The 11,161-nt window shown below is 55.0% G+C and overlaps 5 protein-coding genes across 7 annotated transcripts; 2 read left to right on the top strand and 3 right to left on the bottom strand.

The window, feature by feature from the left end:
* Positions 1-549: 549 nt before the first annotated feature.
* Positions 550-882, bottom strand: H310_14722 (hypothetical protein; the record flags this gene model as incomplete). The annotated part of the gene is made up of 1 exon (XM_008882643.1): positions 550-882. One exon carries the CDS (start codon positions 880-882, stop codon positions 550-552), a length of 333 nt encoding a protein of 110 aa, XP_008880865.1.
* Positions 883-1,849: 967 nt separating this feature from the next.
* Positions 1,850-2,791, bottom strand: H310_14723 (hypothetical protein). Its single transcript, XM_008882644.1, has one exon. The coding sequence runs from the start codon at positions 2,770-2,772 to the stop codon at positions 1,888-1,890; it is 885 nt and encodes a 294-aa protein (XP_008880866.1). The 5' UTR covers positions 2,773-2,791; the 3' UTR covers positions 1,850-1,887.
* A 104-nt stretch (positions 2,792-2,895) lies between these two features.
* H310_14724 (hypothetical protein) lies at positions 2,896-4,086 on the top strand. The gene is made up of 2 exons (XM_008882645.1): positions 2,896-3,511; positions 3,580-4,086. The coding sequence occupies exons 1-2, from the start codon at positions 2,965-2,967 to the stop codon at positions 3,711-3,713; spliced, it is 681 nt and encodes a 226-aa protein (XP_008880867.1). The 5' UTR covers positions 2,896-2,964; the 3' UTR covers positions 3,714-4,086.
* Positions 4,086-9,573, top strand: H310_14725 (hypothetical protein). 3 transcript variants are annotated; one of them, XM_008882646.1, is made up of 21 exons: positions 4,086-4,296; positions 4,349-4,498; positions 4,547-4,822; positions 4,877-4,978; positions 5,037-5,163; positions 5,212-5,651; positions 5,712-5,911; positions 5,958-6,063; positions 6,344-6,503; positions 6,562-6,830; positions 6,878-6,949; positions 6,999-7,187; positions 7,233-7,369; positions 7,426-7,642; positions 7,694-7,919; positions 7,961-8,190; positions 8,255-8,355; positions 8,424-8,574; positions 8,626-8,763; positions 8,818-9,006; positions 9,057-9,573. In XM_008882646.1, the coding sequence occupies exons 1-21, from the start codon at positions 4,117-4,119 to the stop codon at positions 9,387-9,389; spliced, it is 3,993 nt and encodes a 1,330-aa protein (XP_008880868.1). In that variant the 5' UTR covers positions 4,086-4,116; the 3' UTR covers positions 9,390-9,573. The 3 variants fall into 3 exon arrangements, with proteins under 3 accessions (XP_008880868.1, XP_008880869.1, XP_008880870.1); XM_008882647.1 differs by lacking the exons at positions 8,626-8,763; positions 8,818-9,006; positions 9,057-9,573 and having other exon boundaries at positions 8,424-8,625; XM_008882648.1 differs by lacking the exons at positions 8,626-8,763; positions 8,818-9,006; positions 9,057-9,573 and having other exon boundaries at positions 8,255-8,625.
* On the bottom strand, positions 9,009-11,125 carry H310_14726 (hypothetical protein). The gene is made up of 3 exons (XM_008882649.1): positions 10,400-11,125; positions 10,212-10,330; positions 9,009-10,168 (listed from the first exon to the last, which is right to left on the bottom strand). Exons 1-3 carry the CDS (start codon positions 11,061-11,063, stop codon positions 9,740-9,742), a joined length of 1,212 nt encoding a protein of 403 aa, XP_008880871.1. The 5' UTR covers positions 11,064-11,125; the 3' UTR covers positions 9,009-9,739.
* Between the last annotated feature and the right edge of the window lie 36 nt (positions 11,126-11,161).

Genomic DNA, 11,161 nt, shown 5'->3' on the forward strand with positions numbered 1-11,161 from the left:
TGACGACTTTGTTCTTGACTTGGACTTGGATGACGAGGATGGACTTAAGGAGACCAAGGTCTGTCATCTTGAACGTGTTCTTGAGTGCGTCGCAGGCTTTCTCAATTTGGACTTCGTCGTTGCCAGTCACGGTGATGTCGTCGACGTAAACTGTCAAGAGCACCACAGAATCTCCCACTCACTTGACAAAGAGGCAGACTTCCTTGACGCAACGAACGAATCCAAGGTCCACCGGGAACTTGTGCAACGTGAGGTACCAGCATCTAGGAGCTTGGTTGAGTCCATAGATGGCCTTGATCAACTTGCACACTTTGTTTTCTTGGCCAGGTATGACAAAGTTGGGTGGCTGCTTCATGTAAATTTCGGTGTCTTCGTCCATCGCACCGTTGAGGGATGCAGTCTTGACGTCCATTTGCCGCACCGTCCACGCGTGACGTGCAACCAGAAAAAGCACCAGACGCAGTGTGTTTAGTCACAGTACAGGTGCAAGGATTTCCATGTAGTCGTGGCCATCGCGCTGGAGGAATCCCTTGATGACCAAACGAGCCTTTACTTGGTGAACTGGCCCATTGCGTCGAACTTGGTACGCCAAATCAACTTGCACTCCAACGCCTTGCGATCAGGCGGCAGATCTGTCAGAGTCCAGGTGCCGTTGTTGACCAATGAGTCGTACTCGTCTTGAGTTGCTTCGAGCCACTTGGCCTTGTTCGGACTTGCTTCAATATCCTTGAACGACTGAGGTGTGTCGTCGACCACGTTCACCGCATGCACTTGGTGGTAGCCGCCAGAGACAGCTTCGAGGCCATTGGGGTCGAAGTCCACTTCGCCCGATTCTTCATCGCTGGAGTCACTTGTCGCAGAACTTGGATCGGTTTCGTCCATGTTTTGTCCACAAGAAAAGGCAGCCGCCTCAAGACAGCGCGGTGCATCGCCACAGGGGGGTGTTGGAGGTGGCTCTCCACCGACACTGCCATCTCGGCGATTACATACGGTTCCATTTCTTTTGGAGAAGATCTCAATAGTGGAGGGACAATAGATAAAACCACATAATTCACTCTTGAATATACTACGTCGTGCGCATCGGAGCTTCCTGGATTAAGAGGACTCTGCTTGACGAACCCACAGATCCTGTCGAACTCGACCGTGGCAATCGTTGGCGGCGGTCGGATCATATCCTGGAATGATCAACATTGACAGGATGACCTTGATGGTACATAAACACGTGAACTCAAACAAATGAAAACGTTGTGACTTCGTTTTCATGACAAGATACAGGATACCAGTACAAAGGAGTCAAATCGACAATCATTCACATCACTGACGTATTATGTTTTAACGTTTAGAAAGGATTCGTCAGTATAGCTCAACGAGCTGCATCGATTCATGATGTATCCCACCCATGTCAACAAGAACTTGCTCCGTCCTTGTGTAAACGGCCCCTGGTTCATGCCCACCACTGTCAACATTTTTTTGCTCGTCTTGGAACTGTTGAAATGGATACGTGGCCAACTCATCGTGTTGAGCGCGTCTCGAGGAATTTCAACATATACGTCCATTCGTGTGCTTGTAAAAATTGTGCGAAATATTTGTACTCAAGTTTGAGAAGCTGAAATTCGGCTCATCACGAAGACCCGTCAGCATCGTTCCCGGTAGTTTGCACTGTGTCGAGAATGCGAGCACACGAAAATCATTTCAATCGACCTGTGTTGTTTGCTTCGCATGGGAAAAGGAAAAGGCAGTGCGCTGCATAACCTTTAGCTGTGCGAACACATGCAGCGTGTCCGGCGATCAGCGTTCATTGTGCCACAAATGTCTTCAACCCGAATCTTGTGTGCGGTCGACTGGAAAATCAACGAAAAGCAAAGTGTATGATGAATGTACTTTGGCTCACAAGAATGTGATAAGGGCGAGCGTGAAGAGAAGGAGAAAGATGCACCACAAGAGCGACGGGTACGCAAAGTTGTACAGGTCGAACAAGTGCTGCAAATAAAGCACAATCACTTTGCCCGACAACTTGCTTTCCCCGTGCACGCGGACGCCAAAGTTGATGGGCACTTCGGCGTGCTTCTTGACGCGGCACTTGACAAAGAGCTCCAATGCGATTTTGAACCCAACCGAGTTCACTTCACTCTTGCGAGCACGTTGAAGCACCTTGGCAGGCACACCAAAGAACCCCGTCATGGGATCAGACAGGCCGCTGAGCGGTCGGGCGAGCATGCGAGCGCCGCTGGAAATGACTTGGCGGTACAACGGCCAATCCTTGTCGACAGAAAATCGATCACCACCGTACCGCGTGCCAATGACAAATTCCGCATCGGATCCCTTGGCGGGGTCGATTGCGTCGAGAAGATGGGGAACACTCTCGGGGGGATGTTGCAAGTCTGCGTCCATGCACAGAAGGAGATCGCCCTTGGCTTCTTCAAAGCCACGCAGGACCGCACTGCTAAGTCCACGATCAGTTGTTCGCACGATGATGCGCACGTTTAACCCGGTCGCTGCGAGTGCTTTGATCACGTCTGCAGACCCATCGTTCGAGTTGTCGTCGACCACGATGATTTCTGTCGACGACGCGCGCGACCCAAGCGCAGCGAAGACACGGGTCACCAATTCCTTCAGGTTCGCGCATTCTTTATACGTGGGCACAACAACCGAAGCAGTGATGACGGCGCTACTTCCAGCATTGCGAGATCGAACGGCGTCGGCCATCGTCGTCGTCCAAGTTGGGGAATGCGACGTGTCTTTTGTGGTGTGTTGCTCACCCCTTGTTTCCATCACGTTCCAAACATTTCCGAGCCTGGTAATTCACAACTCATTTTATACCCATGTCGTTTGAAACCTAGCGTTCCAAACACGTTTCGAACGGCCGAACTGGCGTCCATACTGAACCCAAGTCAACGTGCCCGTGCGCGTCCATCCCGGCGCCTGGTCAGATCGAAATCCACGGCACTCCGCCGCCACCATCACATGACAATAGATGACGTGAATGTTGCAAGGATACCAAGGAGACAACGCGTATTCCGCCGTGCTACCGTACGCAAGCTCGAGGAAGAGTCGCCGCCGCTCGCTGTCGGGGCCATTGTCGCCATTGCAGTCGGCGCTGTCATTCTCGGGATCCTCGCGTGCATTTGCATTCGCCGTGTGCGCCTTGAAAACAGACGCAAGAAAACCCAGATGCGGCTCGACCGCGCTTTGCTCGAAGGTGCCCAATGTCAGGATGCAGCACCTCCACACGTGGCCACCCTGCCAGACCATCAAGTCGCGCCGCCCTTGTACCCCACACTGTCGTCCTCTTCTGCGCCAAAGTGTCCAAAGAACTCCGACACGAGCATTCACCAAACTCCAATCGAACATGTTGTTGGCAGCTCAGACTCGGACGACTTTGTCATCATGGGTACCAAGGGAAAACCACCTCTAATCCCAAACTTCGCCAAGGCCAACAAAACCGGCATGCACCTCACTTCATCGACAGCGTACATGCACAGTGCTTCCACGAAGCCAACTCCTGCTCCAGGTATCGTCGAACACAATCGGATGCGTTCGATCCTGGCCTTGGAGTTCCTACCGTGAACGGTTATGTAGGTATTCCAGGTAGCCACACGGAATCGATGTTTGTCGCGTCGTTCATCAGCGACGATATTGCGATGCTTCAGTCCACGCGCGGCGGCAGTTTCGATGCCGAAGTAGTCGAGCACATGAAAGGACGAGCCGTGTAGGGCTCCATGCCCCGTGCCAGTTTGTTGTTATCAATGTCCGGTCTTCTGTGACTCATGGGATGCTTTGCACTTGCGAGGTTCGTACTCGGCTCATGTTGGCGTGAATTGGGTCGCATTGTCAGCATCACCGATGCACGTTCACCTTGGCCGTTCTGAAGGCTGCGTGCAGCAAGTGAGTAGAACAGTCCTATGTCCATACTCACAGGCTCGTCGCGTGCCCTCCCCTTCCTCACGCATGATCAGCCAACAACCTTGCGCTTCGTGCGGCGTTCGTCTTGCGAGTTGTTGTTTCCGCGCGCTTCGGCAAGAAAATAATATTCATCGATATCTAGTTCAAATGAATTTTAAATGACTGAATAAAATCACTGCATTCACGTTCATTGCTTGTGGTGCGCACTCCCCGATGGACTTGCTCGATGAACTCGACCAATTGCTCGCGCACGAGCGCGAGAGCGGCGTCCTTCCGCCGTCGTCTTACGTCCAGCACCTTAGTGGATACACTTTTCAAGAACCTCTCTTGACGCCCCATGGCAAGCCTGCGCACCCTGTGTGCCTCCCACTGCCGCTGCTGCCACCGCCTCAGGTGCAGTCCCAATCTCTCCTTGTCGCAGTGCATGCTTATGGTATGTAAGTAGGTTGACGATGTCTCTGTCGAAAGCTTGCTTGCACATGCTGTCTTGGACGAAGGTTCCGCCTTTCTCTGGCAAGGAGAACCCAGTCGAACACTGGTGGAAGTCCAAGTGTCGACAAATCCCGTCGACATCAAGGCCGTCAAGTCATCCATGGTCTGCCTCCATGCATTTGACGAGGCTAGTATAACTGGCGTTTTGTAGGTTATGAATGCCATGTCCCTCACGTACGAATTTGCATCCGTCGATGCCGACGGCCAGTCGATGGCGGAAACGTCCAACCTCATGTTGCGCAAACCCACGCAACTCCAGGATTATGCACGTGGCAAAATCGGCAACACGCCGTTTACTCCAGGTGGAGAATCCCTGGTTCAGTCGTCATCCGTTAGCGACACCACCGGTGTGTCTGCTCCAACTGTGAAAGTGCGCTCGACCGACTCGGCGGCGACTCTGGCGATCGCCGCCGACTGGGATGCCCACGTAAGTTCACATGCCATCCATTTCCTTGTCAATGTTCATGGGCGACGATTGCAGTTGGATGCGTTCCTCGTTCCTGCCCCTGGCCTTGGCAACGGCTTGACCCGAACCGACATTTTGCGCCATTCCAGTGTCTCGCCGGCCTCCACTGCCGCCGAGGTGACCCAACCCCCCCCCACTCGTTTCGACCCGTTTTTTTACAGCCCTTCCTTTCTAGCCGATTGCTCGAGACACTGTCGGCGTGAATCCATCGACGCTCTTGCGGCCATACTATGACGTCATTGCAGATGCCGACTCGATGCATGCGCTCACTCGTGAGATTGCCGATGCCAAAGCATTACGCGGTATACAGTGCGCACGCGGTTCCAGCATGTGTCATGTTGATTTCTTAGCCATGGACGCGGCGGCCAACCCGGCGTTGTCTGTGCAAAGTCTCCTTGGCGAAGACGACGACGACTTGGAATGGGACGACGAAGACGACCAGCCACCAGCGACAGACTCGCCGAACGAAGTGGTCCCGACTGCGAAAAAGCAAACCAGTCGCGATGACTCGCCACGCGGCGATCGTGCGAGCGACTTGGATGACGACGAAGCATGGTGGATGGACGACATCGCGTCATGTGGAAACAAAGCGAACACGACGACGACGTCGTCGTCCTCGTTGGAGTGGGCGAGTGTGGCCGAAATCGACGTGTCCAATTTTTACGCGACAATCCCAGACATGGCGATCACGTTTCCGTTTGAATTGGATTCGTTCCAAAAGCAAGCGATCGTGCATTTGGAAAACCACGAGTGTGTCTTCATCGCTGCCCACACGTCGGCCGGGAAAACGGTACCCATCCCCCCCTTCTTGCGCACAAAAGCGATCCGGTCGTCCCATGTCGTGGCACAGGTTGTCGCCGAGTACGCGATTGCCATGTCCCAAAAGCACATGACGCGCACGATCTACACGTCACCGATCAAGGCGCTGTCAAATCAAAAGTACCGCGACTTTCGAACCAAGTTTGGCCAGGATAACGTCGGGTTGATCACGGGCGACGTCTCGATCAACCCGGAAGCGAGCTGCCTTGTCATGACGACCGAGATTTTGCGGTACACGTCATGTTTTACGGATTATTTCACTGCGCGCGGCCTACAGATCGATGCTGTATCGAGGGGCGGACGTGATTCGAGACATTGAGTGGGTCGTCTTTGACGAAATCCACTACCTCAACGACTCGGAACGAGGCGTTGTGTGGGAAGAAGTACGTCCGTGAGAGATCGTTTTTTGTGCGCCGCGGATGCAGATACGTGGATGGGTTTCAACATGTGCCATGGTGGAATAATCCGTCGATGCCGCGAGGGCTGTGGACGAGAGCAGCGGGTCGAACCCGTTCACGCGTTCGGCTTTGGATTTGTAATGTGCAGCGCCGTTTGGTGCGGCACTGTGTTTGGATGAAATGTTTTTTGTCGAGACATGGGACATTCCTCACGTGAATGAAAGACTACTTTCATGCTTACAACACCCTGTTCCGTATTTGAAAGGTGATCATCATGCTGCCCGAGCACGTGTCGATGGTATTTTTGTCCGCGACGACCCCCAACACGTTTGAATTCTCCGACTGGATCGGCCGCACCAAACAAAAAAAGATCCACGTCATTTCGACATTCAAGCGCCCGGTGCCCCTCGGCCACCATCTCTACGGTGCCCCCCACCCTTCCTCCTGCCTCCACTTGAATATTCTCACGATGCCAATGTTTAGCGGGCGGCGAGATCATCCCGATCGTGGACGCGAACAACCAATTTCTGTCCAACAGCCACATGTACGCCAACCAAAAGGCAAAACCGAAAGAGGCCAAAGGCAAGCCGCCGCCGCCTCCTCGCGCGGCGGGAAACAGCGGACGCGGCGGCGGCGACAAGGCCGAATGGACAAAACTCGTCCGGTTGCTTCAAGAAAAGACCCTCCTGCCCGTCGTCGTGTTTGCATTCAGCAAACGATTGTGTGAAGAATCGGCGAATCGACTGGCAGGGGTAATCCCACTCGATCGTGCTCCATCCCGAATGGCGAGGTCGTGTAGATGGACTTGAGTTCGGCGTCCGAACGCTCGGAAATCCACGTGTTTTGCGCCGCCAGCATCCGTCGCTTGCAGGTACAGCGACGACAACGACGCGCGGCACACAACCAAGTGGGTTGGGTAGGGATCGGACCAAAAGTTGCCGCAAGTGCTTCAAGTGCGCGACATGCTCGTGCGAGGGATCGGTGTCCACCACGGTGGATTGCTTCCCATTTTGAAGGAAATGGTTGAGATCTTGTTTGGTCGCGGGCTGGTCAAAGTCCTCTTCTCGACCGAAACATTTGCCATGGGGGTCAACATGCCCGCGCGCACGGTACTGTGGATGGACCGATCCCTTGAAACGACTCGTCGCTACTAGGTCGTGTTTAACGGCACACGCAAGCACGACGGAAAAACATTTCGGGATCTCTTGCCTGGGGAGTACACCCAGATGGCTGGACGAGCTGGGCGCCGCGGCCTGGACGCCATCGGGACCGTCATCATTGCGTGCTGGGGGTGCGTGTCTTCAATTCGCTCGATCGGACGAAATGACCGATCGATGGATGTTGTAGCGACGTGCCCGACGCCACGTCGCTTCGAACGATGCTGCTGGGCCTCCCGACCAAACTCGAGAGTCAATTTCGACTTACGTACAACATGATCCTCAACTTGCTCCGTGTTGAGGACATGACTGTGGAAGACATGATCAAGCGGTCGTTCAGTGAATTCCGCACGCAAAAAGCGCTCGCGTCCAAGAACATTCCGCATGCGATTCAAAAAGCGAAACGGGTGCGCACACGTCGGCGTTCACGGGTCCAACGACGTTGACAACCGTGATAGATGCTAGCGCGCTTAGAAGACGAATTGGAGCAAACGCATGGCGGCCACATGGATGTGGACCAAGTGCAGCTCTTTTACGAGCTGTCGCAAGAGTCCAAAATGATGGAAAAACACCTTGTTCAGATGATTCTCAACTCCAAGTACGCCGCGACCGCGCTCTGCATCGGCCGCGTCGTTGTCGTATCGACCGCCGACTTGCCCGACGCCGTCGCAATTGTCTTGCAAGGTGCGTCGCCCATCACGTCACGTCTAACGGTGTGGTACAAGTCAATAAAGGCACAGTCAAGTCGTTTGTCGCGCTCGCGCTGTGTCCGCCGGCGTTTTCCCCACCCGTGGCACCGACCAAGCGATTGGAATTCCAACCACTTACTCGCGGTAGCCTCGGAGGCGGCATGTCGAAGCCTGTGGGGCTCAAAGTTGGCGACGTGGGGTCGCTCCTCGGCAAACACTATGTCGTGTTGGAGCTCCCTGAATCCTGTGTCGACTTGCTCACGCAGGTGAGTTACACTGCGCCTTTCGTCGAGTTGTTTCTTTTTTTTACGATCGACGATCGGTATGAAGGATAAAGGGAGCACAGCAGTCCGCAACTTGTTGGAAGCAAACGACGTGTCCGTGCTGTCTCGAGCGATTGAGCTGCTCATGGACGTCGAGCCCAAGATCAAGTACCACCACCGCCCCCCCTTCCTCCTCGTCGACCTTGGTTCTCCGTTGACGATGCTTTACTCCATAGGTACATCGTCGACCCCCGCGCCGATCTAAAAATGAACGACCTGGACGCTGTTGGAGTATACAACACCATCCAAAACGCGTACTCGCGCATGCAGGACAACATTTGCTTCAACTCTCCATTTTTGCTGCCCGTCCTGGCGCAGTTTGCCAAAGTTGGTGCAGCAAATGTCTCGTTCCAGAACGATCTATGGACCGAATTCTAGATCTCCAAGCTGCGCAATTATGTGGCCGCCATGACCGCGGCGCTGTCCAACCATTCCCTGTCCCTCTTTCCCGATTTCCAACAACGTCTTCAAGTCCTGACGCGGCTGGGGTACATTGCCAAAGACAACACGGTCCAGGTGCGTCCTCTCGACTGTCGGCGCGGCAGGGATCGGATTCCATTCGATTTGTAGGTCAAAGGGCGCGTCGCATGTGAAGTCAACACGTGCGAGGAATTGATTTTGACCGAAATCATTTTTGAAAACGTGCTGGCGTCACTCGAACCGGAAGAAATCGTGTCGGTGTTGTCGGCGCTGATTTTCCAGGAAAAGACCCAACACACCACGACCTTGACGCCGCGGTTGATGGACGCCCAGAAAACGGTACGTCGTGCAGGGGTGGTCGAGAGATGCTGACGCTCCAGGGCGGGTAGGTCCAAGCGATTGCCACGTCACTCGGGTTGATTCAACTGGAAGCCCAGTTGGAAATCGACCCGCTCGAATACGTCAAGTCGACACTCAACTTTGGCCTGATGGAAGTCGTGTACGAATGGAGTCGAGGAATGCCGTTCCAGTCGATCTGCCAACTCACGGATGTCCCGGAAGGGTCGATCGTTCGGTGCATGACGCGGCTCGATGAAGTCTGCCGCGAAGTCCGCAACGCCGCGCGCGTGATTGGAGACCCACGTCTATACCGCAAGATGGAAATTGCGTCGGAAAGCATCAAGCGGGACGTTGTGTTTGCCACAAGCTTGTACTTGTCGTAAATCCCGCCTGCTGCTGCTGCTGCTTCTTCTTCCTGTGGTGTTTCATCGACGACGGCGGCAGCGTCAACGAAGCGAATGCTCATGAGGGTCGTCGTCGTAATAGATGCGACGAACCCCCGTGTCGAGAGCATGCCCAGCAACGAAATGCAGACACGATTTCACCAAAGTCATTTTCTCCCAGGGCAGTTGACACCACCCGAGTCTGAAAAACCTGTACACCACAACACTGCCTTGAACGCGTTAGCAGCCCACGGGGCGCAATCGTCGTTGTCCATGATGCAAAGAGCGGAGCTCGAATCGTCGCATGCCCCGCGTCGTAGTACGCCTCGCACCAATCTCTTGCCTATCGTCTACGAACGTGCTCTGGATTGCCGCATCCGCACGCTCTTGTGCCGTTGCGTTGTTGGTCGTGGCGCTGTCGAGTCTGCCGCTCGTGCATGGCGAGGCTGTTGCTGAGTCCGCGCTACGAATGGCGCTGCCCGACGACTTTTCTCGGGAACCTGCCAAGACGTTTTCTGCCGCGGTTGGTGCTGCAACCTGCGCTTCTTCTGTTCCGCTTCGACGGCGGCGGGAAGTCGCTCGAGAGCTTGAAGCAATTCGTGTCCAAACAGGGGCGGTCGGTGCTCTTTTGGTGTCCCCCGGAGCAACGTCGCAAACACGTGCTTTTCCAGCGGGCACCCTTCAAACACTTGGTTGGTCGGGCGCAGGAGCATCTCCCGTCGCGATTCCACCCCTTGTGCTTGCTCGGCGACGGCGTACTCGGCGTATTGTCGAAGCACCTGCGCTCGATCAAGCCATGGCGTGATCTCGGCGATGGCTTACCTCGATGCGACCTTCAACTGGCGACATGCGCTTCCACACGTTTCGATCGCCAAACAAACGGGAGTCGACCTCGGTGAACGTAAACGGGTTGTCGCGGGCCAACCGACCCATCATCACACCTGGACAATCGTCCACTTAGTGTCATGCGTCCCGCGACGATGTGGCGGCTGGCGCACGGCATCACATACCGTTCAAACCACACGGGTGGGCCAAATGCGTGTGCATGTCATCGATAGACTTGATCCCGCCGTTGATCTCGATGTGCAACTGCGGCATCTCGTGCTTGAGACGATAGACCCAGTCGTGGCGCAACGGCACGAGCTCGTCCACGCGATTTTGCCGCGTGCTGATGCCGTCCAGCAGCGCCTTGCGTGCATGCACCACGAAACGATTGCACCCGCCGACCACATGCAATTGCTCGATAAAGTTGCGGAAGAACGGATAGTCATCGTACGAATCGACACCAATGCGGACCTTCACCGACACGGGCACATCTAGCTGCGACGTCATCGTCTTGACGAGCGCCGAGATTCTGTTGTGCGGTGGTTTCATCAACGTCGCGCCGAAGTTGCGCTCCTGGGCGGTCCCCGCTGGACACCCCAGGTTCAAGTTGATCTCACTGAAACCTGCGTCTTGGCATTTCCGTGCAGCGCTCATGATGTGGTTGACGTCGTCTCCACCGAGTTGCACGGCCAGTGGCAGCTCGGCTGGACGGAAGAGCAGCATCTGCGACACCTCATGCCGCTTGCGCAGCGCCACCCGACGTGCGAGGTACATTGGCGTGTAGAGAAGAGTCCGCTTGGTCATGATGCGAATCAAAGACCGGAAATGACGGTCCGTCACGTCCACCATCGGTGCCACACTCACAATTGGCGGCGGCGGCGACCTCGCCGGCTTTCCATCTTTCCGTCCCATGAGATGAATGGTGCCTCGCTATGCCATTGGCCGAC

The sequence above is a fragment of the Aphanomyces invadans genome (assembly GCF_000520115.1).
Source record: "Aphanomyces invadans strain NJM9701 unplaced genomic scaffold supercont1.83, whole genome shotgun sequence".
In the NCBI taxonomy this organism is placed as follows: domain Eukaryota; phylum Oomycota; class Saprolegniomycetes; order Saprolegniales; family Verrucalvaceae; genus Aphanomyces; species Aphanomyces invadans.